Raw genomic sequence first — 26,284 nt, forward strand, 5'->3', positions numbered from 1 at the left:
GCTAGAGGAACAAAGTACAAAATACTGCACTTTCATTACGTCATTTGGACGGTACTGCTTTCTGAGAATGATGTATGGCATCAGAAATTTTAATCAAAGGCATTGAAGGTGTCCGTGTGTACCTGAATGATATCATCGTTTGGGGCTCAACCATATAAAAGTACAAAATACTGCACTTTCATTACGTCATTTGGACGTAATGGTTGCTTAAAGTTCTAATGAGCGTCAGGAGAAATGGTCTGAAACTCAACAAGCAAAAGTGCCAATTTGGAGTAACTGAAGTCACATTCCTAGGTTACAAGCTCTCGTTGCATGGCATTGAACCTGACAAGGACAAAATCCAAGCAATTCTCAACATGTCAAAATCACACAACAAGAAAGCCATCTTTTTTATTTTAATAAATATTTTTATTCTCCTCCTTTTTCACATTTTCTCCCAAATTTACACCCACCAATAATTAACAATAATCAGTAACGAATGCAATGTCAATCCCCATATCAATAACAACAATCCCACCCTCCCACCAAACAGCAAATAAATAAAAAGGAATCAGGAATCACAAAGAAAGCCATCTTAAGAGTGGTAGGTATGATCAATTTTAGAAGGAATTTCATTCCAAACCGGTCCGCAAAAACGTAAAAATTTTTTTTTAGAACACCCAATTTATTTTTTCCAAATAAGGGGAAATTTTGTGTGGCCAATTCATCTACTCTGCACAAATTTGGATTGTGGGTGTGAAACCCACGCAAACACTGGGAGATTGTGCAAACAGTGACCCAGGGTCGGGATCGAACCTGGGACCTCGGCACCCTGAGGAAGCAGTGCTAACACTGTGCTAACGCATGGAGTTCTACAATACAAGATCTGAACTCAGTATCATTAATGGAGTGGTACTTCATTTGAACACCATGCTGCCCCTCTGTCAGCAAAAACAACACACCTACGTGATCTCCTGCACAAGACAACGGATTTCACCTGGACTGAGCAACATGAACAAGAGTGGAAGAAGCTCAAGACTTCATTAACTACCACACCAGTTCTCACCTTTCTTGACTCATCCAAGCAGACCAAAGTGTCTACAGATATGTCCAAAGATGGTCTGGGGGCAGTTCTTCTGCAACTCGAGCATGACAATTGCAAGCTAGTCACATATGCATCAAGATCCATGACGACAACAGAGCAGAGATACGCTCAAATTGAAAAAGAATGCCTGCGTTTAGCTGTAGGCTTGGTAAAATTGCACAACGACGTCTATGGACTGCCAACTGTCACAGTTGAGACAGATCATCGTCCTTTAGTTATCAAAAAAAATCTCAATCAGATGTGTCCATGCAATCAGAGGGTGATGATGAAGTTACAACGCTATGACTTCAATCTCATCTACATGCCAGACAAATATTTCTTCTTAGCAGGTGCATTATTGAGTGCCAATGCAAAATATTGGTGGTGAGATTACAGAGGATGCAGATCTGCATGTCAATCTTATTTCCAAACTACTCCCAGTATCATATGCATGAGATCCAAGAAGAGACCAGGAAGGATCAAACTCTTCAAGAAGTTATGAGGAACATCAACACTCACTGGCCCAGAGGTCAATGCATGGAGTTCTACAATACAAGATCTGAACTCAGTATCATTAATGGAGTGGTACTTCATTTGAACACTATAGTCATACCTCAATCTCTTCGCAAGGATGTACTAAAGAAGATACATGAAGGACATCTTGGGATTGAAAAATATAAATGGGGAGCTTGTGGCTCTGTTTACTGGCCAGGTATAAACCACGATATTGAAAGGATGGTCAATTGCTTTGACACATGCCAAACACATCATTGCAAGCAAACATGAGAACCTATGCAAATATGTGATTTACCTACGGCACCATGGCAGAAAGTAGCTATGGATATCTTTCACCTACAAGTGAAAGATTATTTCATGATCATAGGCTATTTTTCAAACTATCCCGAAATGGCTCGACTGTAAAATACTGCACACCAAGTTAATTTTTACTAAACACGGAATTCTGCAAGTGTTCATGAGTGACAAGTCTTTGTTTTAGCGGTAAAGAGTGGCAACACTTCACAGTCATATATGATTTCAATCATGTCACGATGAATCCGTTGTACCCTCAAGCCAATCAAAAAGCCAAAAAAGTTGTACATATTGTTAAACAATTGTTGAAGAAAGCAATGCACAGCCAATCTGATCTATATCCCGCACTATTGAGTTACAGAGCGTCCCCATTGTCACATGGTAGATCACCAGCAGAGTTACTCATGAATAGAAGGTTGCGTACCACACGTCCACACTTGGCAAACAAGGAGGAGAATGCAGTGGTACTTTAGGAAATGCAAAACATTAAAGAGAAACAAAAGCAGTTATATGATAGAGTGTCCAGAACTTTATCACCTCTGACTAGTGATGACATTGTGAGAGTAGAAGATTCAGGCAATTGGTCAAAAAAACCCATTGTACTTGACGAAGTAGCACTCCTTCCTACAATGTACAGACAGAGGATGGGTTGGTTTTGAGAAGAAATCGACACCCACTCTTGAAAACCAGAGAAGACTTTCGCAACAATATGATGGATGACGAACCTACATCAGAATCAACGCAAGCTGCAGTGTCAGATAGTTCAGCAGTTCCTGAGCATGGGAATGTCATGGAGAACATTGAATCTACAAGTTCTGAGCAGCAAGGTCAAACTTTGAGAAGATCAACCAGAGTCAGAGGAAAACCTGATCGACTCAATTTGTAGATTTGGACTATTTGTACATACTATATATATATATATATATATATATAAAATATAATATATATATATGTATAGTTGCTAAACCAGTTTTAAATTAAAAAAAAAAAAAATAATACTGTTAGACTCAGGCTCATGATATCACATGTAACTATACTGACGATAATGTATTAATTTATTCTTTCAAAGGAAAGGGGATGTAGTGATATCATGGTTGTGTTGTAATTCACCCACTAACCACTAGGAGTCTCACTAGTATATACGTGAATGTTAAAGTCAGCTGACCTCAGACTAGCTGGAGGAAGTTGAAGAGAGAGATTGCTTCACATGATTTTACTGTTTTTCATCTGTTGTCTCGAAAACATTTGAGCCACAGTTAAAGTTAATAAATCGTTTATAACTTTAGCTACAAGTGTTCTTGTAATAAATCAGGCCATCCAACGAGAACATTACAGGCATCATGGAAACATTATTTTAACAAAGCTATTTTCCAAATGAAGTGTATTCATCTAATCTTCTGTATACTCCCAGATCTGAAACACACATGCTGGCTCCTCCCAGTTCTCCCATATTCCTGAATTTGATGAATGAAAACTACAGGTACAACCTTAGGTAAAAGGCAGTAAACACTTCTGAAATTCACTGACAATAGATTAGTTTGTGCCCTTTTTGGGAATTAAATGATAATTGTTATTTCCTCAACTATATGGGGGGGAGGGGGGGGGGGGGGGGGGGAAAGAGAGAATTTAACGGCTGCTCTTGCCAGGTGGATCTTCCAGTCCCGCTGATGGCGAGCCCCCGCCATGGGTTTCCCAGTAGATCCAGCTGCCGGCCAACAGCTGACCGCTTTCCGGCACCCGGAAACAAGCTGTGGGGCATGGAAAATCCCCCCCTGCCCATGGTTTAAGACACAACCTTGGGTAATGCTCAAAATGAGTGCAATGAAGTGTGATTTTAGTCAACATTAGAAGTTATAGATCTTCTCAAGCCAAAGCATTAATTGACTTTCCTGAATAATACTTGTTTAACAGTGTCATAACAATTGATTTCCTCCACCAATGACATTTCAGTTTTGCTTTATGAAGCAGTGGAATTCGACCATAGCATTAATGACATCCAGTAATAGCAACTCAATTTCTAAAACATACTGCTCTTTCTAGGTGAAATTCAACTGGGGATTGGCCAGGAAATAAAGAATTAAGCTACAAGATTACTGTGGATCATTTTATGCTTGTGTAGGTAATTCTATAATTCTATACAAGTTGCTGAAGTAATCTAATGAAGTTTCCAAGACCACGTATCAATTAGTAAAATATTGTTGAAGATAATTATGGCTTCACAATTGAAGTAGGCACACCCTGAACTTATTGGCGAAAATATTTTTCAAAATTCTACATGGACCAAACAAAGTTGCAATCCTACTATTGCACAATACATATGTACTTGAGATTGTTGAATTAAATGGCAAAAAGTAAGCTATTTATCACCCATAGTCTTCCTGAAGTGTTAGTACCCATTCTCTTACTTGAAGCTCGTCTCTTTTTGAAAAGGGATGTCTAATTTTCAAAGAATATTGATAATCAGATCACAGCACATATGACAGATTTGTAGAATAGAAAACTGGTTTTGAAAAGTCACAGGTTTCAACTAGATGTATAGATGGAAGGTAAAGACAATAGTAATAGCATTTCTTTTTCAAGTGCTCTCTCCAAGAAAACAGGTCCACTGGCATTTGGGTTGTAAATGTGCCTGCTCATTTAATACAAAAATGGCGAAAAAACAGCCGCATAAAAATTTCAGCTTTCTGTCTCTTCCCCCTTCAGACAAACTGTCATGCAATGTAGAAGAGCACCGAGTATAGGACAGCTTTCAGCAGACTCAGTTAGAGAGAGCTGATTAAGAATGTTCAACCAACAGCAAACTGCAGGCCGTTACAGTGAAAATAAATACACATTATGCAAATGTGTTTGTCACTTTGACAGCATGTCTCAATTAAGGCATCTCACTGCTGTTGGTTAGATCTACTTCTGCAGTTGTATCAGCGAACCTGCTGTATTAGAAAAACACAGGGCTTGACCCTAATCCACATGCATGCATTTTTAGAATTCAGTCTTGCTTGTGCACACCAGGATAACGTTGGCAGATGTGTTAAGCAGTTGACAAATGATGAAAAACAGCTCATCTCATCATCTGCATAGGAAAGCTTTAAAATATTATAACTACTGTCTTCAGCTTCTAATAAACTATGCAATTCTGCATTGGAAAAATATTTTGCCGTCAGATTTTGCAGCTTGTATACCTATTGCTACTTATGGAAACTAATTTGCATTTTATAAAGTTACACCTTTCAGCTGCACTAACCTATGTATGGGCTTCAACAAACGTGATGGCATAAAGCCACATCAGTATTCAATGCAATTTTATTGCCATCTCTTCACTTTTACATGTAAATGACATTCTATATTTCATGGCAGCTAGTAAATTAAACATCAAATAAAAATTTACAGAAAATTTGAATAAGTGCTCGTCAAAGAATACAAATCAACAAAAGTAAGAAAGTCAATCAGTCAGCTCCAGTTGTGTGTGTATCGTTGTCTACTGCTCTCACTTAGATATATTCTTCACTCCAATTGTGTGGGTGTGCATCCCGGTCTCATTACAATTGTGGTCATCTATGTCCCTCACACACGTTTTAATTTCCGTCTCATTTGCTGTGGTCAGTCTAACACAGAAGTAAACTGAACAGGCAAACATGTACACATATAGAAAAGAAAAACAGTCCACTGCTAGACTCACATCCACAAAAAACAAACTAAAGCTATCATTGCTTAGAGTCAAGCTCACAGAAACAAAAACACAAATTTGCTGGGGCCAGATCCAGTTCCTGGCAATGAGAGATATTGTAAGTACAACATGAAATGTTGCCAGTATCACACCACATTCACTGATCAAAATAGCTGACAGGGAAGTGAAAAGTCAACAGAACTGTATAATTTTTGAAAAACTTGCATTTTCCCCCTTAATTGCATTACATTTTAAATTAGGTGACTTCCGATGCCAATCTTTCCACAAACTATTTACATGTTACTGACCATCCAGTCTGTGTTGCACTAATCAGACTGGATTACCCGCAGACAATTACTGCGGAATCCTCTTGGATAAATTGTTTTTAAAACTCACCTTAGATACAGAATAAATGTTACCATGGACATTAGGTTGGACAAATGGGTGACTTTCACAATTTGAAAACAAAAGGCTTTAAAACAAAGGGAACAGGTTAAACAGACCAAGTAATAAACTTTAAAATAAAAAGTTCCGATCATGGGAGTTCAATTATTTTGTTGCACTTAAGTACTTCATTTTACTGTGGAACACTTAATCAATTGCAAAGTGGGTGCATCCCATGCAAAATTGGGTTTATAGCATTTAAATTTTCCTTTGGTCTAACCATGCCAGCATAACGTAGCCCTGATTTTTACTGGTAGAAGTTGCTGAGGATTGCATTGGCTAAGTCCAACAGTTGTTGTTATCTCTTCTGCTTAGTGTAGGTGAAATCCTTTATAAGCTTCTTATAACAGCTTCAGTTATGATGATGCACAAATGTTTTCTATCTCTAAATGACAACGGTTATTTTTCCAGAATTCAGTGGCAAATATGAAATTATGTATTATACTTTTGGGCTCTGGGATCTCCATGGCCTTGGTTTGTGTGTTTTTTGAAGTGAAACAATTGGCATACAATAGGAGGAGTAAGGAGCTCAAAAATTACACTTAAACTCTCAGGAAATACAGCTGAAAGTTTTTAACAAAGTTCAGAGCAAAATAGAGCATGCAACAGAAAAATCATGTTCTTGACTTCCGGTGACGGCGGGCGGGAGGTGTCCGCACAATGGAGGGCTCCCGTTCGGGAACGGCATTTTTGGGGCTTTAAGCCCGGTCCCAGGGTCCACGGAGGCGGCAGAAGCAGGGAGAAGGTAGGCACAGTGAAGACACAGGAGGGAAAAAAACCCAAAGAAAAATGTCGAGGGGGAGCAAAAAAACGGCCGATAAAAAAAACAGCTGAAGGTCTGTCGGAGAGTGGAAAGGTCACCGCGGGGTCACCAAGGAAAATGGAGGCTGGAGCACCAGGGAAGGCCGCACTGCTTACGGCTGAAGAAATAACCAAGGTGATGGCTGCGGAATTTGAAAAGCCGTTGGCGCAGATTGCGAAATGCATGGAGACGGTGAGGAAGGAGATGAGGGAGGTTTTGAGTGTGCTGGTGGAGGAGGCGGTTTGCCTGGTGAGGACGGAGGTGGCGAGCGCAGTGGCGGAGGTGTGAGAACAAGGGGAGGCGCTGAAGGAAGTGAAGGAGACGTTATTGCAGCACGGTGATCAACTTGCCTCGATGGGGAAAGAGATGCGGAAGGTGATGGATACTAACAAGGATCTGCGAGGAAAAATGGAAGACCTGGAAAACAGATCCAGGCAACAGAATTTGAGGATTGTGGGGCTGACTGAAGGAGTTGAAGGACCGAAGCCGACTGAGTATTTTGCCGCGATGCTGGAAAAGCTATTGGGGGAGGGGGAGGATCCCTCCCGATATGAACTGGATCGGGCTCATCGGTCGTGGAGGCCTGTACCAAAGGCGAGTGAGCCGCCAAGGGCAGTGACTCTGTGCTTCCGTAGGTACAGTGTGAAGGAGAAGGTCCTGAGCTGGGCCAAGCAGAAGCGGGTGGTGCAGTGGGCTGGAGCTGGTATACGTGTATACCAGGACTTTACGGTGGAGCTGGCAAGGAGACGGGCTGCCTTCAACCGGGTGAAGAGGGCACTGTACATTAGCAAGGTGCGGTGCGGCATTGTATATCCAGCGAAGCTGAGGGTGACTTACAAGCTCAGGGACTTTTATTTTGGAACGGCGGAAGAAGCGGAGGAGTTTGCGAAAGCAGAAGGACTGTGGCAGAACTGACAAATTGAGGAATGGCCATGTGCCGATGTAACCTCATGACTGTATTTTCTTCTTTTTTGTATCACTGCGCGCGGGTGTAGAGAATAAAGGGGCCAATGTGGTATATCTTTGGACAAGGGAAGGGACGGGACTTTCACTCGAAATGAGGGTTCTTTAGGGTGTACGTGGATATGCGGGGTTTGTGTGCTAAAAGGGGATCTTTGGGCGTTCCTAGGGCCGGGCAAGTGGAAAAGGGACCCGGGCGGGGGCCTCCATGCTGGCTGGTTTAAGCCGGCCAGTGAACGGGAGTGAGGTGGGGGAGGGGCTGCGGCCATCGGAGCCTGGCAGAACAGGGCCCGAGTGGTCTAGCCGGGGTGGAAAGTTGGGGGGGAAGGAACCGAGGTTGGGAGGAGGAGTTTTACAAGAGGCAGTCGATGGGAGGAGCTGGAGACCTGGGGGGGTGGGGGGGGAGAAGATTAAGGGTGACTACGGGTAATCCCTGATTCCTTTTTGTCATTTGTTTATGTAAACATGCGGGTTGAGGTTTGGGGGTTGGTGGGTAGATGGGATCGTTGTTGTTATTATGGGGACTGACATATCTTGCTGATTATTGTTTATTGTTGATGGATGTAAATATGGGAGAAAATGTGAAAAAGGAGAATAAAAAAAAAATAATTTAAAAAAAAAAATCATGTTCTTTTGAGGCTAGGTTTAAAAAGGAATACTGGACCAATAAATGCCTCCCAGTTTGATAAATCAATACTACCATTAAAATTAACATATGTACTGTCGAGTACCTTAAGGACTGCGGAGTGCAGACAGTTGTTTTCTTTCAGGAGTTGAAGCTACATTTAAAAACAGTCAGCCAGCCCTGGAAGGTTATGTTGTTATGGAGATGGTTGGAGCTTAAGAAGGTTTTAGGGTTTCAATTTATCGGTGTATGTAGGGAAGTGAGAGTTGTGTAGCAGGGGAGAGGACATTCTTAAAAGGTGCTGCTGTTAATAGGCTCCAGGCAGAAAAAGTGTTGCTACTAGCTGGTTTTGTGAAGTTGGGAGAAGTTCCAGGAACTGTTTGATTGCTGTGTATGTAGGGCTTAGGATGAGTTCTGGAGAGCTGAGAAGGTGGCAGAAAGTCACAGGCTCCGTGATAGAAATGGTTAGGGCTCAGAAGAAGCCCTGGGAGCTATACAGATAGGTGTAGCTGGGGAAAATGGTGTTTGATGAAATCCAGCGACAATGCAGCAAGTCTACTAAAGGCCAAGGAAGTGGAAGCTGGAGGGCAGATTCAGAAATCCCAGGGAACAATTTTGAAATCCTGGGAGGTGATCAGTTAATGAGGCAGTTGAAGCAGGAGTGGCTTTGAGGGAATTCAGAAGCTTGATCTATGAAAGTGAAAAGTTTGGAGTCCTTCATGGGAGAGACAGAGTTTCAATGAGACTAGTTGACTTAAGATGTTTACTGACGTCTGAGAGGGTTGCTGAGAAAACCATGAGATTTTCTTGAGTCTCTTTCTTCAACACAAGGGGCGGGATTCTCCCCTACCCGGCGGGGCGGGGGCTCGGGCGTAATGGAGTGTCGGGATCCACTCCGGCGTCGGGCCGCCCCAAAGGTGCGGAAGTCTCCGCACCTTTAGGGGCCAAGCCCTCACCTTGAGGGGCTAGGCCCGTGCCGGAGCGGTTTCCGCTCCGCCGGCTGGTAGGAAAGGCCTTTGACGCCACGCCAGCCGGCGCCGAAAGGTCTTCGCCGGGCGACGCATACATGGGATCGTCAGCGGCTGCTGACGTCATCCCCGCGCATGCGCAGGGGAGGGGGTCTCTTCCGCCTCCGCCACAGTGAAGACCATGGCGAAGGCGGAAGAAAAGGAGTGCCATCACAGCACAGGCCCGCCCTTGGACCCCGGCCATGGGCCAGGCCACCGTGGGGGCACCCCCCGGGGCCAGATCGCCCCGCGCACCCCCCAGGACCCCGGAGCTCGCCCGCGGCGCCTTGTCCTGCCGTTCAAAAGGTGGTTTAATCCACGCCGGCGGGAGAGGGTTGACAGCGGCAGGACTTCGGCCCATTGTGGGCCGGAGAATCGCTGGGGGTGGACCCGCCGACTGGCGCGGCGCGATTCCCGCCCCTGCTACATCTCTGGTGGCGGAGAATTCGGGACACGGCGGCGGCGGAATTCACGTCAGCCCCCGGTGATTCTCCGACCCGGTGGGGGGTCGGAGAATCTCAGCCCTGATCAGAGATACTTCATGTCGATCTGGAGCCATGTCTACTGGTGGTCATTTTTGGGTATCAGATTGGCGGTGCTGCAGATGCGGGTGAAGGCTGATGTCCTTGCCTTTACTATGTTAATAGCCCGGAGACAAGTTCTGCCTGAGTGGCGGTTTCCTACTCCATCGACTTGGTTGGATGACCTCATGTCGTTCTTACATTTGGAGAAGATCAAATACACCATTAGGGGTTTGGTAGGAAGGTTCTACCTAAGATGGCAGCCATTCATTTCCTTTTTTAAAGAGCTAGTCACTGTCAGTTGTTAAGGGCTTTAGTTTAATGTTGGGGGGGGGTTAAGTTAATTTATGCCTTTGATTGTTTGTCTTGTTCTTTGTCATTGTAATTTGAATTAATCGTTTTGTATTGTTTTGTTTCTAATGAAACACTTTCAGTAAACGTACTTTAAAAAAATAGCATTAAGAAAAAAACTTTCAGAAAACATTGGAAGAAGTAATATTTTTCACCTTAAACTGGATATGGAATTCAGCAGAATGCTTACGAACCTGTTAATTTCATTGGAAAAAGGGGGGCTGATTATTGTGTATACTGCATGCTTGTTAGTTTTAAGATATATAACATATATATGTTGTTATATTCTAAATGTTAAATAAAACTGCATCACTTGGTGGGGAAGTATCCAGTTTAGGGTTTAAAGTAATATTTTAGAGGTGACTTTTAGTTCTGGGAAGATTAAAGTTAACTACAGAAAGTGGGATAAATGCAATAAAAGCAGCTTGGAGTCTATTACACTTAAAAGGTCAGGACCATGTTGTCTTAAGTTTTTAACAGTTAGAGATGCAAGATCAGAGAACAGAAGGTGGGCTTATTTTCTGGAGAGTAGAAGCGAGGTGTCTACACTGCTTACAAAGAAATGTTGTTGAGAGGGTATTTTTGTTTTGGGAATTAAAGCTACAATTAATTTTAAAACATTCAGTGAGCCCTGCGAGGCTACATTTTCATGGCTAGGGAGGAGCTTAAGACCATTCTAGGGTTTCAATTTATCTGTGTTGCTGGGGAAGTGAGAGTTCAGCAGCAGGGGAAAAAGCCAAACCAAAAATGTGCTGCTGTTAGCAGGATCCAGGTAGCAAAGGTGTTGAAGTTAGCTGGGACTCAGGGGGAATTCCAGCAGCCATTTGATAGCTCTGTGTATTTAGGGCTCAGGAGTAGTCCTGGGGAGCTGAGGAGTTGGCAGACAATCACTGGCTCCATGCTGGAAAATGTGAGGGTTCAGGAGAAGACCTAGTAGCCATTTATAGCTTGGCATAGCTGGGGTGATTGGAGCTTGATGAAATCCAGGAGCATTTCCAGCTCAGTAAAACTAGCAGGCTTTCAAAGAGCGGAAATTGTGTGAGTAAGTAGAGGCTAAAGTGCAGACATGGAAATCCAGGGAAACAGGGTCTCAGGAGAAGAGATGAAAATGCTGAGACGTGTGGCATCATTGAGGCAGTCCAGGTTTGAGCAGCCTTGAGGGAATTCAGAAGCTTGATCTTCGAAAGCGAAACGGCTGAAGCCCCTCGTGATGCAGACCGTTTCAACAAGATTTTTTGACTCTGGGGAGGGGTGGGGGGGGGTTGCTGAGAATTCCATGGGATCCGTTAATTATTTAAGGATGGCACAAAAGCAAATTGTACTTTTGATTTCTCAAAATCACAAAGAGAAATGCCAATAACAAAACTAATTTTGTAATGGTTATAAACATGTTAAATAATGCATTGACAATGGCGGAAAGGTATATTTGGATATTTTAGTGCTGGCAATAAAATCATTAACATATAGTTACCCCTGCTCATTTCCTATATCCAGTAGTTTCTGTTAATTCAGTAGCATGTTTCTCTTTATGGTTGGCAGAAAACTAACAGTGAGCAGGGATTTTAAGAAAGGAAAAAAAAATGTTACACTAGAATTCTGAAATAAAACAGAAAATGTTGGAAATACACATCATTCTAGTCAGTATCTGTACAAAAACAAACGTGTTAAAGGCTCTATATGAATGCATATTGTTGCTTCTTCCTGAAAACTATCCAGATAAATGAAACCCAATGGGCGGGATTCTCCCAGCGGGCGGCTAAGTACCGACGGCGGAGTAAAAACGGGAGTATTTTACTCAGGCGTCGGCGCCCGTTCCGGGACCCCACAGGGGGCTAGGACGGCGTTGGAGCGGCCTCTGCCCCACCCAGCTGCTGATCCCGGCGCCGCGGGGTCCGCGCATGCGCAGTTGGGCCGGCGCCAACTAGCGCATGCGCAGCGGCCCCAGCGCCAAATGGGGCAAGGTTACAGGAGACAGCAAGGAGGAAAGGAGGCCAGGGGCAGAGAGGCCGGCCCGCCAATCGGTGGGCCCCGATTGCGGGCCAGGCCACTATGGAGGCCCCCCCCCTCCCCCCGGGATCGGACCCCTCCTCCCCCCCACAGACCACACCCGGACCCTTCAACGCCGAGGTCCCGCCGGCTCAGAGGATGTTAGAACGGCGCGGCGGGACTTGGCCGCTTGGCCCATCCGGCCCGGAGAATCGGCGCGCCGGAGAGTCGGCGCATACCCCGACCAGTGCCGTGCCGATTTTCCACATTGCGGAGAATTGCATCCCGGTGTCAGGGCAGCGTGGCGCAATTCGCGCAGTGCTGTGCCGATTCTCCGACCCTGCGGGGAGTCGGAGAATTCTGCCCCATGTTCTTTCTGTAGTTCCCCCCATAATTAAAACTCTTTCTGGATAATAGGTCACCCTGACCTTGAAATTCCTGTTCTAAGAGTTATTTTTGTGTAAAATGAGATAAGCCCCTGTTGAACTGCCAGCACACCTAGTTGAAAACACAACATATATTACCTCTAATTCTAGGAGAATTTTGTCAGCCACTAAAAATCTGTCATGATCAGGCTTTTCTCCATATACTTTAGAGTTGGACATAATTGTTGAATAAGTGAAAAACAGATGAATAACAGCTAAAATTGGAATAGGCACACTTTTTGGAGCTTCACATGCACATTGCCGGAAAATGAAGCATTCTGCACCCACACGCAGCAATACTTGGTCAAAGACAGGCTTGGGTTGATAAGTGGCCAGTAACATTTGCATCACAAAAGCATCTGGTAATGACCATCCCAACAACAGACAACCGAACTGCCTTTCCCGTGACATCAACATTGCTGAACCTTGCACCATCAATATTCTGGTGATCACCATTGACCAGAAACATGACTGGACCAGCCACATAAATGCTCAAGCTATTAGAAATCTACATTTCCACAGTCAGGAGTGTGATGCAATATTTTCCTCTTGCATCAATGAGCGCAACAGGCAACAGGGGCTGATTTAGCACAGGGCTAAAGAGCTTAAAGCAGACCAAGGCAGGCCAGCAGCACGGTTCAATTCCCGTACCAGCCTCCCCGAACAGGCGCCAGAATGTGGCGACTAGGGGCTTTTCACAGTAACTTCATTTGAAGCCTACTTGTGACAATAGGCAATTTTCATTTCATTTTCATTTTTCATTCAACTGCAACAACACTGAAGATGCTTGACGCCATTCAGGTCAAAGCAGTCTGGTTGATTAGCACCCCATCCACTGCCTTAAACATTAAATTCCTTTCACCATCAGCACATCAAAGCTGCAGGTTTCACTATCTACAAGATGAACGGTAGAAATTAGTTGAGGTTTATTTAGTAGCACCCCAGAATCTACAACCTCCACTACCTAGAAGGACAAAGGCAGCAGGTGCATAGGAACACCATCAACCCCAAGTCACATATCATGGATATATATTGTCAGTCCTTCATCATCGCTGGACAAAAATCCTGGAAACTCCCTCCCTGATAGCACTACGGCAGCATTTTGCCCCCATGAATTGCAATGATTCAAGCTGAAGGGTTATCATCACCTTCTCAAAGGCAACTAGGGTTGGGCAATAAATGCTGGTCTTTTCCAGGGAGGCCCATATCTTAAAAAAAGTCACTGCAAATGCTAGCCTTTGATGTAATACTAATAATAGTTTGATGTATGCATATTTTCAGTATAAAATCCCACTAGTAGCGAATTTAGATTTTGGGTTGTGCTTTCCAAACAGTTGTAATGGAGCTATTAAAATTGCATTTTTCTTGTGAAACATGCTGCAATTTCCACGTTAAAGCTTATCCCGATCAACACCAACTTCAATGCTTGACTAAGAGTGTCATTAGATCATCATAGTACAAATGATTCATAATTCTTACAAGGAACTGGATATCACAAGTAAAGGAAGACTAAATAACCAGCTATAGAGTGCTCCTGGTAATTAAATAAGAAAAAGCAAAAAGTGCAGCACCAGGAGGAAAAATTGTGAGGAGCGTAATGAAAGGAATCACTTCATTTATGTGCAATTAGTCTTCGAAAAGACCTAAAAAGCAGAATGATATCAAACAAAATGCCACTTATTGCGATTATATTCCTTACTCTGGACCTTTCAGCAAGGTCAATTCAGTGCATAGATTGATGAATTTAAATACATACCTGTCCAAAGTGCACAGTTATTGGTCGCCGGTCCTCTCGCTGCTTGCCTTCTTTCTTCTCAGACAGTGGGGACGTGATACTCTTCTGATGGATATCCTCTCCTGCCACAGCGTAGCCATTTTCTGCCATTTCCTGCATGGTAGGAAAAAGTGATTTGCACGGCCTGCAACATTCCTGATTAAGGGCAAGGGGCAAAGCGAAGGTACTACAGGAAAAGGCTGTCTAAGCATTATGTTAGGGAGACAAGAGAAGTATAGAAAAGTCACAGTCAGTGACATATCAATCACTTACTGCAAACAAAGACATAACTGTATTGAACTGTCAGCGTGGAATAGAGAAGAACAATTCATTAATCAATGAGTATCTTCTCTTAAGACATATCAAAAGGGAGATTGAGATGTTGAATCAGAAATAAATCATACCAACTTTGAGCAAGTTCAGACTGATGTCAAGGATAACTGTTGTAGCTAACTTAATTATAAATGCGAGTCTTGCTGACTTATGTGCCACTGATGCCTCATTCGCATCAACAATTGGGATAGACAGCAGAAAGAACAGCTCCTGAATGTCAGGGTTGGAGAAATGCGAGGAATGAGATTTATGATTACAAATCATTAAATAGCTCATAGGGTCATCTAAATATATAGGATTTTTAAAGAGCAAGAACAATTAAAACTTGCTGTATATTTGAACTAAAATAAGTGGCTCAGTGGGTGCGACAAGTGTCCAGACCACCATGATTAAGCAAAGATTTAATCTCAATATCTAACTGGCGCATATGGTGTAAAATGTCAGCATTTTGGCTATGCTATCAAAATGTTTATTCTTGTCCAATTCAAACTCCTACTTTAGTCAAAATAGTGAGATGCGTTGGTTTAGAACTTTTGACAGAATTCTGTTGGACAGATTAGGAACTAGATTACAATCTTCATGAAGAAAACATTTCAGCAAGTAGGTTAATGAAACATGCCACAGAAATTCAGTTAAGTTCAGCTTCTTCATTTTCTTACAGCATTATCTTCAAGTGAATGTTGTGAAGGAACAGAACAGCTAACTTAGGTTCGCACATTTCATGGTGAAGTTATAAAGTGACTACTATATGGTTTAATTTGTTGACCAGGTTCTTAGGTTCATGCCACTCAGCCTGGGCCTGGACTTGAAGTTATTATGTTACAATAGTGATAGTGAGGGGCGGTCTTGAGGCACAGTGGGTAGTATCCCTCCATCTCTGCCAGAAACTTCGGGTTCAAATTCCATTCCAGGTCTTGATGGCCATAGTGGGTTCATAATGTGGCCCAATGGGGATTGAGCATCAATCTGTAAATCCTTCCAACACACACCAATGGCAGGCAGTAAGAGCAGGAGAGATTCCTCATCAGCCTTGTGATGGAAAGAAAATTGGAGCCTCTGCCATCGCAATCCATGACTGGATTACAACACGCATGTAAAGGTCCAACTCAGGCTGGGGGCAGGTGGTTGCCTTGATTGACTGGACAGCCACTGTGGAAATCACATTGGTGCCAACAATGCATTCCATATTCCGGCTGGGGTAGATTTGGGACTTGCCTCCTTGTGCCACCCGTGGTAGAGGTGGCAGAGAATGGAAGGTGTTAATGAAGTGATATTGAAGAGTTGAGTGAACTGTTTGCAATGTGGAAGTAAGTTTCTAATAATTCTGCAACAATTAAATATTTTTGAAATGTAGGAATATAACAGTTAAATGTTTGATAAATTATACATTTAGGCAAACTTTAAGGATTGCGAGTAGGTGGTTTGAATGTGGCTGATGATAGATTTATTTTTAGAATTTGATTTTTGAATGTTTTTACACATTTTTAGTTGTTGAGTTTTGATGGCTGAGGTTATCACTCGTTTTCTTTTGCAAAATTTAAAGACAGGTGCCACCAACAGTGTGGTTGCATGATTCACATCAAGACAATTGTAAGCGAATGATGTCTCATTGCTCCTGAAGCCTCCTCAATTGTGTAACTAAAATTGTTTCTGGGTATAGGTTTACAGGCTATGTGCAAAATGTGGCTAAGCCTGGTGTAAAATCAAGTTCTGTTATAGATTAGATTATTTCTCTCTGTAGCCAATAGGGAATGGAGTATTTCTTATATTACATAGTACTTACAGCACAGAAGCAGGCCATTCAGCCAAGAGAGTCATGTGGTGTGGTGCTCCATGTAAGTGTTCTACCCTCCTTTAATACCCTCCTATTCCTTTCCCACTTGGCTCATTCAGCTTCCCTTTAAATGCTGTTTGCTATCTGGGTAAAGGTGTTTCAACCTAAGTTCGCCATTGAATTTATTTGTGATTTATTCGAGGGTGGCACGGTAGCACAGTGGTTAGCACTGTTGCTTCGCAGCTCCAGGTTCCCGGCTTGAGTCACTGTACGGAGTCTGCACGTTCTCCCAGTGTCTGCGTGGGTCTCCTCCGGGTGCTCCAGTTTCCTCCCGTAGTCCAAAGATGTGCAGGTTAGGTGGACTGGTTATGCTAAATTGTCCTTAGTGTCCAAAAAGGTTAGGTGGGGTTATTACTGGGTTGCGGGATTAGGGTAAAGGTGTGGCCTTAAGTGGGGTGCTCTTTCCAACGGCCAGTGCGGACTCGATAGGCCGAATGGCCTCCTTCTGCATTGTAAATTTTCTGATTCTATGATCATCTTCCATGCCCGGTAGTTCTTATCTCGTTAGGCTCTTCTCAGTTCTTTTCTCATGAAAAATGGCCCAGCCTGTCCAATATTTTGATTGGTTTAAGCTCTCAGCACCAGAATCATCCTGGTAAATCTGCTTTGCACCTTCTCCAAGCCTCTTTATCTTTTCTTTAAAATATGGACACCTGAACGGTTGACTGTATTCTTTGTAGTCTAACTAAGGTTCTATACATGTTCCTCATAACTCCTCTACCAACACCAAAAGCAAAACTTATTGTTTTGTTTTCTTTAATGATTCATTATCCTGTATTGTTGCTTCTAGTGACTTGTGAACCTGTACCGACACATCCCTCTGCTCCTCTACCCCAATGAGATATTTATTTTTCAAGGCGGATGCAGCCTCCTTCTTCTTCTTACTAAAATGTACCACCTCAGGCTTACCTACATTAACATACATTTGCCAATTACACACCCATTCTGCAAGTTTATTAACATCTCCCTGTAAGTTGTCATAGTTTTCCTGTGTTAACTACCAAACCTGCAAGTTCCTGAGCTATATAGCTCCCAAACCAACCATGTCTTTAAATTTAAGTTCACATGCTTTAAAATTGTTTCCTGGCTTTGTCCCTTCCTAATAGAGGGCCTTCTCCAACCAGAAATCACCACCCACCCTGCTCCATGAACTCTCTATTCCTACAACACTAGGACAGGAGATGATTCCATCTAGAGGCAGGATAGAGTCCAAAGAGAAATGAATTTGGGCAATTTCAACCTCTTATCAAGTGAACGGTAATATACGGGATGCAAATTAACCATATGCCAGTAATTGGTGCAGTGTTCTCACGCAAGCAGAATATGAAGTTCAGTTTTGTAATAAATAGAAACAGTTCACCAGGATGCTCTTGAGGGGTTGCGGGTTAGATTAAGGCCTGTTGCTGGGGCATTAAGAGAGAGCTTTGCCCATCAACTAACCTATGCTTTAACCATCTGTGCAGATATCAAAGTAAAGCTCAGGTAGAAACAATATAACCTTTTTGGATTAAGAGGCCTTGGGCATCTTTCCACATTTTCCTAAAAGCCCACTCAACATCGTCTCTGTTAATGCATTTTCAAGTGTGGTCATAACAGTGTTTCAAACAATTACATATTGATCAGATCATACATTTACTGGTTTGGTACTTAATGCAGAACACTTTGTAAGAAGAAAAAAAGTACCTTTTGCTTCAAACGATTTTTCACCTCTTTTATTCCCATTTTTGCATGATCTTTTGCCTAGTAATGCAGAAATGAGTTCAAGTTAAAACCTCTTCATAGTACTTCATCTGTCTCCAATAGCAACAAAGCTTGCTATTAAGCCATTTCTATTTCTGGTACTTTGGAACAATTCATGAGGAGAAAATATAATGAACACAAGTTCAGAGGAAAAATTGCAAACTTTTAAATACTTTATGGACATTTCAAGTTAGTTCAGTACTTTATCAAGGTCAAAATTAAAAACTCTGAAACATTCCTATTCTTTTGATGCCAACATTTCTAGCCAGCTAAAAGATCAATTAATATGAAAGCAAAATACTGTGGATGCAGGAAATCTGAAATAAAAACAAAAAATGCTGAAAATACTGAGGTCATGCAGTATCTTGGCAGACAGAAATAGTATTAATAGTTCAGGTGTTAGGAATTCATATCCAGAAGAACTATGTGCTTTAAAAAAATCGGAAGGACATTGAATTATTTGGACCTGCTTCTGAGGTTTGTTTCTAAATGGTTACAAGTTCACTTTTGTCTGTGAGCAAGCTGCTTTTTCCAAGAAATTGCATGACCAGCCAAATATCTAGGGAGATAAGAGTTATTTTATTTACTTGAATGAATTAAAAAAAAAAAAAAATTGCGGTTACTAGTCTGTGGGCTCCAGCTGGTTGGCTATAAAAAACACCGGGCCCAGGAGAAGTTCTTTTCGAACATATTTTTTGAACTCAGTGTGTCTTGGGAGAAAAATGTAAAGGAAGATTTCTCCTCTCCCTCTTTTTCTCTCCCTGTGATACTATTAAAAGCTCTGAGTGAATGTTCACCTTCAGACAGAATAACTGGCCTGTATTCGCAAAGTTGCGACAAGTGGCAGTTAACAGAGGCAGTGTTTCCCTGAAGATCTTTGGGAAAGGACTGTCAGAACAATTACTGTGACCAATGCTCTGTCTTCCCACGCAGGAATATCAAATCAACGGCGCCAAGATCTTTTCAAACTTCATCCTTTTTCAAAGGGTCATTATTGATCCTGTCGACAAATTCTCCTGTTTAATCTTGTTGTATGTCACTGCAGCAATGATACAAATTACGATAGAGAATATAAAATTGGTATGCGTCAGAAGTAATAAGTCGGCAGGAACCATGTTGCAAGCTTGCATTGCACCCATCAGTTTTATATTGCGACCTGTGTTTATCATTAGAAGTTGAGAAAGACTATATGGCCCCCATCGAGACACTTACCCCTGAATGAGCTCAGCATTTCCATATGTATTAACTTCACCTGTCAATATTTGCATCTGGTTAACTTCAGTTCTATTTATAGCACAAGGATTGTACCGTGTAGTTGTGGAACATTTCATAGCTAAGAAAGAACTTCTGTGAGTTATTTCCTCTACACTTTTATTTCTCCATTTGAATCACTCCTTTTTTGCATGATATTGTGGACAGATTTACGTCAACTCTGCAGACACCTTATGAGTCTTCCCCTTTGTTTGGTGTGTATGCGTATTGGTATTCTGAAAGGGGTAAATCGTTACATTTCCAGATTACAAATTGTAGGTTAGTCAGTTTCGCAACTTGTATGTTTAAAAATGAGCTTTGTTTCATAATAATAATAATCTTTATTAGTGCCACAAGTAGGGAGAATTTAGAATGTCCAAATCACCTCACAGCATGTCTTTCGGGGATTGTGGGAAGAAACCGGAGCACACAGAGTAAACCCATGCAGACACAGGGAGAACGTGCAGACTCCGCACAGACAGTGACCCAAGCCGGGAATCGAACCTCGGTCTATGGCGCTGTGAAGCAACTGTGCTACTGTGCCACCCCTAAAGTTAATTATTCTGAGTTTATTGAAAGGAGCCTGGTTAAAATCTTTTTACACTGGAGCTAGCAGTAGCAAAGGTAAACAATTGGTGACCTGTGAAGGTGGGGCGAGAGAAACCACGTACTCCACCCATCCAGGTCTTAACACAGGTTTAATGACCTTTCACCAGAAATAAAAGATATGCTAAATCTGCCAACAATATCCTGCAAAAAGGGACCAATTCAGATGAAGAAATGGAAGTATAGAGAAAATATCCGGCAAAAGAACGTTCTTAGCTGTAGAATGCTCTACAACAAAAAAATGTTCAACCTTTGGCTTGAAACAGAACTAAAGCTCTAACTGGATGGAAATGTTGTTGAAGAATGAAATATATATATATTATATATATATATATATATATATATATATATATATAAAAATGCTGAGCTAATTCACAGGGCCAGTGGCTCAATGGGGGCCATAGTGCCCATATAATTTTTCTCAACTGTCTAATGATAAACATCGGCAGCAATATAAAACTGATAGGTGTAATGCAAGATTCCTGGGGACTTATTACTTCTGACACCACATACCAATTTTATGTTCTCTATCACAATCTGCATCACTTCCTGTAATGACGCAACAACGAGATTCAACACAAGAATTTGTAAACAGGAGCAATAATGGTCTCTTGCGACCTTTGGCAACTGTGCCTTCCTTTCATTGTCAGCGGCTATAGTCAACTAGGTCAGTCCTAGTAGGTGAAGGAAAAGTCTATTGGGGAATCCTATAGGAAGCGATATTACACTGTCCCAAGATGACCATCCAGGAGATCCACTTTTGTTATTGATGTCACCTTAGCAGAATTGTCGGAACAGTGTTCAGACCATTGTACTTGTAGTGGCTATTTTCTCAGGCAACCCACTTGTCAGCTTGGAACATTTAATTCACTTTTCCCTTAAAAGTTGTAGTGGTCCCTGCCCCAACAGCTCCAGTGCAAAATAAATTTTCAAAGCCTTTCTCTTCACTCTTATCAGGGAGAGTTTTAACATGATAATCCCTCATCAATGATTACTCAAACAGAGACAATAATCTTTTGCTTTTCGCCCAATCAAAACCCTTTGTAATCATTTTTAAAAACTATGTTAAATCTCTTGGCATTCTCTGCTCCAGTAGAAATACCATAGCGCCCCGACCACCCCACCTCAAACAAATTATTCCTTTGCTTACGTTGTCATATCCCATTCCTCCTGTAATAACAGGTATTTAAAAGATAGACTGTAATTTATACTGCCTTAGAGATGGCGAAAAAAAGACCCCACAAAGGCATGGCAGTATAACAAATCAGCTTCTGATCCAGATGAAGCTTATTTTTTTTCAACCAGGGTTCAATCAGAAACTAGCAGCATCCCTTGCAAGTTCACTTGTAATTTAAGCCCCAAGCAACTGAAACATCTGACTATATTGCTGATAAGCTTTTGAAGTTCCCTAAAATTAAGACCAGCTCTTTACTCATAAACATGTCACTGAAGATAAATATTTCAGTAAGATACACTTTATCTTAATGAATATAAGTCACTTGTACTTATCCAAATACGATCATCGTAAACTAATTTACTTAAATTCACAGAAGCATAAAGCTCCATCTTTCTCGATCACGTTAAAATTGCCTACTTACAAACTTGTATACAGTTTTCATCGCAGGATTTGCCTTCGTCTTCATTGTATTTATAATGGCTCCACTTCCTTTCTATTAATACATCAGGTGATTAATTCCTTCACATATCGTATTTATAATATCACAAACCCATTAACATAGCAAACACATTCTCACAATGCTTCAGCCAGAGGGTCAAGGCCTTAAATGTTTTTAAACAAGGACTTCCCAGTAATAACTAGGACAAGTGTTTTGGAGCAGTGGCATATCCCTCGACAAATCTTGTGCATTTCCAGACTTAATGTAGCTTGATTTGATGCCTGATTGTGGCAGTGAAAATGCTAATTTCTGAATAGACCTGAACTGTAACAGGACATCACTAATCTTACCAATATGCAATAAAAAGCAGATGGACAGCACTCCGATATAAAGAGCTATCGGCAAGGGTTACAGGAAGACAGAATTTAAAAAAATATACAGATTATTGGCTGAACTTGCAGCCCTCACAAGCTAAAGTGTTACTGTGAACGATATGCACCCGTGAATATTTTCACAGCAAAAATATGAAACGCAGAAACAAAAATCAGCAAAGGATGTCAAGGCCTTGGGGAAGGTGTAGAGAAGATATGCCAGGATAATAACAGCGATGAGAGACTTTGGGTATGTGGAGAAACTAGAGAATCTAGGATTGTTCTGCTTCGAGCAAAAAATGGTTATGGGAAATTTAATAGAGGCATTCAAAAATATGAGAGGTATTGATAGAGTAAATAAAAAGAAACTGGTGGGTGGGTTTGTAACCAGAGGACACAGATTTAAAATAATTGACAAAAATATCCAAAGAAGAATTTCAAGAAGCAAGTTGTCATGACCTGAAATGCAGTGTCTGAAAAGGTGGTAGAAGCAGCTTCAGCATTAGCTATTAAAAGGAATATACATATGAAAATTTTCAGGGAGAAAGAACTTGGGAACGGGCATGGGAAAAGGACTAATTGGATAATTTTATCAAAGAGCCAGCACAATGGGCTGATTGGCTCCTTCTGTGCTGTAAGGTTCTATGATCTTCACATGCAAAAATACATTAGGACTCTCTTATATAGAAATTGGTTCCTCCCGAATTTCTAAAGGACAGGGTAGTCTGTCTCAGTGCAATGGTGGAGAAGCTGATGAAGCCCAAGTTATGATTAATTAACTGTCAAGGTTTGCTGTGTACTTTTCTTAATTTTGCATATTATAATTTGTACTTAATTTTAATGCTTATTTTTAAAGAGTTCACTTTTCCATCTTTTGATCTATTATTCCTTGATTTTAGTAATTTTGGCTTGATGATACTTTTTATTTTACAATGTATTTATTTCCTCTTTCTATAATAAATTTGTGTTTCTTTTTCTTAGTTTGTGACTCTTTCTGATTTATGTCATTTTTTGTGCTACAAGTCTGTAGGTTCAGGATAGATCTAAGTCATGAAATGCATGATGCATGAAAAGGTGAGAGAGAGTGCAGCAAAGGAAAGGATTCTATTTATAGAAAGTTAACAATTGTCTGCTGAAGTAACGGAGATCAATATGGATGGGAAGGTAGCTAAGTAAAATTAGCATATTTTGAACTGACAAGGGCAGACTGAGTAGTTGAATAGAAAATAGAGCAGTAATGGAGGTTGTTGAGGAAATAATACGAGACATGCAGGAAACTCTAGAAATAAAGTAAGGGGATTTGGGCTGGGGGGCGGGGGCATGGTAGACGCCACAGTACAGTATTTTATCCAAATGTGCTAGCACAAAACTATTACATAACCATGAGTTATTTCAACCAATTGCTGAAAAAAAGACAATTTGTCAAAGCTTTTCATCTTGGTATTTCAAGAATACCAATGTTAGGGGAAACAACAACTTTATACTGTGTGCGAAGAGAGTGCTGGTTGGTTGACAAGTGTCAAAGAATAATACACAGGACTCTGTTCCTTGCAAACAGAAAGTACATGCACACACATTGCACCTGTTTCAGCTCAACAAAATAAGTGATTCCTCAGGGCATTGCCTTGACCAATCAGAGTCAAGCTGCTTGGTTTAAATTTTCAAACAATGCTTGGCAGTTAACTGCCAGTCACCATTAACTGGTGCATTCTCATTGGAAACACCTCTACCAATCACAGCTGACTTGTCAATCAATTAGCACTCTTTTCTCGTACAGTATAAAGTTGTTGTTTTTTTCTGACATTGGTACTCTTGCAATTATCCTAACGAGTACAAGATAAAAAGTTTTGACAAAATGTATATTTTCAGCAATAATCAGTATATTTGTCAAAAAAGACTTGTATCAAAATGCACAATGCCATAAAACTTTATTGTTGGAACAGAAATATAGCACACAAAATTCAAAACGCTAAAATATCTACAAAATCCCTTCCTATATACCGCAAGGCATTTGACTTCAATTTACAGCCACATCATTCCTACAGTATTTAAATTATCCGAATTTAAAATATAAACATTTGAGTCATAATATTTCATTCATTTAAACTGATCAGGACTATATTTGTATTTCTCTATGGCACTTTTAAGGAGAGCTGTTGCCACAATGGTTGTTCCTTAATTTCATGATTTTAAGAAAGCTAGTATATTTTTGCAACTATTTCACATCAGTAAATAAAATCTGTCATGTCCATTAAATATAAATTAAAATATGGGAAGCAGCATATTTTAGTGAATTAAGAACTGGAGGAAAGGGCCAAGGTATCTTGAAAATTATATTTAGTGGGTTAACATTTCATGCACATTACATCACGCAACATATATAAAACATAACCACGTTTTAAATTTGATTGCACCAGCATTGCAACAAAACAAATCTCGTATTTCTTTTAGTAGCACTCTTGGTCTTAGATTAATGAGAGATTCAAGACTAAAGTTCAACTTGATGAACATTGTAATTGTCTGCTTTAGATAATGAAATTAAACTGTTCTGTGCTAATGAGGTTTTAATACAGGTTAGGCCACAGACACCAGGGGTTTGGATGACCTCAGGTTCCTGGAGGATAGAATGTGAGAGGCCAGTCAGGAATGCCTTCGAATAATCAAGTCTGGCGGTAACAAAGGCTTGGATGAAGATTTTTAGCAGCAGAGGAGTTCAGGCAGGGACACACTCAGATTATGTTACCAGAGGTGGAAATAGGTGGTTTTGGTGATGGCATAGGTAGATGCTCAGAAGCTCATCACGGGTCAAATATAATAACCAGGTTGCAAACAGTCTGGTTGTCTTGGACAGTTGACAGGGGGAGGGATGGGATTTGTGGCGAGGGACCAGAGTGTGTGGCTGACCCAAAGACAATGGAATCAGTCTCCCAATATTTAATTGGAAGACATTTCTTCTCACCCAACACTGAATGTTGGACAAACAATCTGACAATTTCAAGACCATAAAAGGGTTGAGCACACAGGGTGGTGATCAGCATACAGTTAGTAACTGATGCTGTGTTTTCTGACGATGTTGCTGAGGGTTAGCTTATGGATGATAAATAGGAGAGGGCCTAGGATAGATCCTTGGGTAAGATCAGAGGTAACTGTGCAGGAGCAGAAAGTTAAATCATTGATACTAATTCTCTGCCTACAGTTAGATAGATAAGAATGGAACCAGGCAAGTGCAATCCCACCAAGCTGGATAACAGTGGAGAGGGTGTTGGAGGAGGTGGAGATGATCAACAGTGTCAAAGGTTGCAGACAGGTCTAGGAAGATGGGGCTGGATGGCTTGTTTTACTTATGCACTTGGAGACTATCCATTCACTTAAAAACATTTGGAGGAAATTTAGAGAATAATTCTGTAAAGTGACTCTAAACATGGGAGTGCTACATATGTAATAAAAACTCAAATTTCTCAATGCAGCAGGAGACACGCTAGTCTCGAGTATAACATTGTGGGGTGGCAAATGCATATTCAAGGTGCTCAGATTGTAGAAAGAATAGAGAATTCTCTCAGCTCATTAGCTGTGCTTTATGTCAACACTATTAAAATAAACTTTCAAAATGGTAAATTCAGCAGGTATTCATGCATCAATCTTTATTTTCCTAAACAAAAAAGATGCAGATATTTGTTTATGCTTTTTCCACAGACTCTGATAAGTGTGGAATATGATGTATTTAATATCCACGCATTTTTACATAGGTCAGTGAGAAATGCCCCTTGAGTTTATTTGCGTCCTTTCAAGACTAATTCTCGTTCTACTGTTTCTGAGGTAATTAGATTTAATTAGGCATGTAATTAAGGAAATAATAAAAATAAAGAAATATCCAAACATGAAATATTTTATGGAATTGAACTGCTTATGCATAACCCTCCTTTACTCATATAAACCAATTAGAAATAAAGCTTTCTATTTTTAAATCATTTGCAGAGTTCTTTAGCGTATACTGAGCTCAACTGTAAAAGTATGTATTTAAATGTTTAAGACAGTCACATTGCACATACAAGGAACGCTTTCAACTCTCCCTTTCAACAGGAACAGAATGGGCAGCAGTTA

The 26,284-nt window shown here is 41.2% G+C and overlaps 1 protein-coding gene across 12 annotated transcripts in view; it reads right to left on the reverse strand.

Moving 5' to 3' along the window:
* dennd1a (DENN/MADD domain containing 1A) overlaps nt 1-26,284 on the reverse strand; it is a 723,976-nt gene that overhangs the window by 66,420 nt on the left and 631,272 nt on the right. For all 12 annotated transcript variants that reach the window (XM_072488418.1, XM_072488416.1, XM_072488417.1 and 9 more), the window contains exons 17-19: nt 21,795-21,866; nt 18,283-18,339; nt 14,415-14,546 (exon numbers count right to left, since the gene is read on the reverse strand). In XM_072488418.1, coding sequence (XP_072344519.1) covers nt 14,415-14,546; nt 18,283-18,339; nt 21,795-21,866 — 261 coding nt within the window. The remainder of the gene's footprint in view (nt 1-14,414; nt 14,547-18,282; nt 18,340-21,794; nt 21,867-26,284) is intronic.

This window comes from Scyliorhinus torazame, chromosome 22, assembly GCF_047496885.1.
Source record: "Scyliorhinus torazame isolate Kashiwa2021f chromosome 22, sScyTor2.1, whole genome shotgun sequence".
In the NCBI taxonomy this organism is placed as follows: domain Eukaryota; kingdom Metazoa; phylum Chordata; class Chondrichthyes; order Carcharhiniformes; family Scyliorhinidae; genus Scyliorhinus; species Scyliorhinus torazame.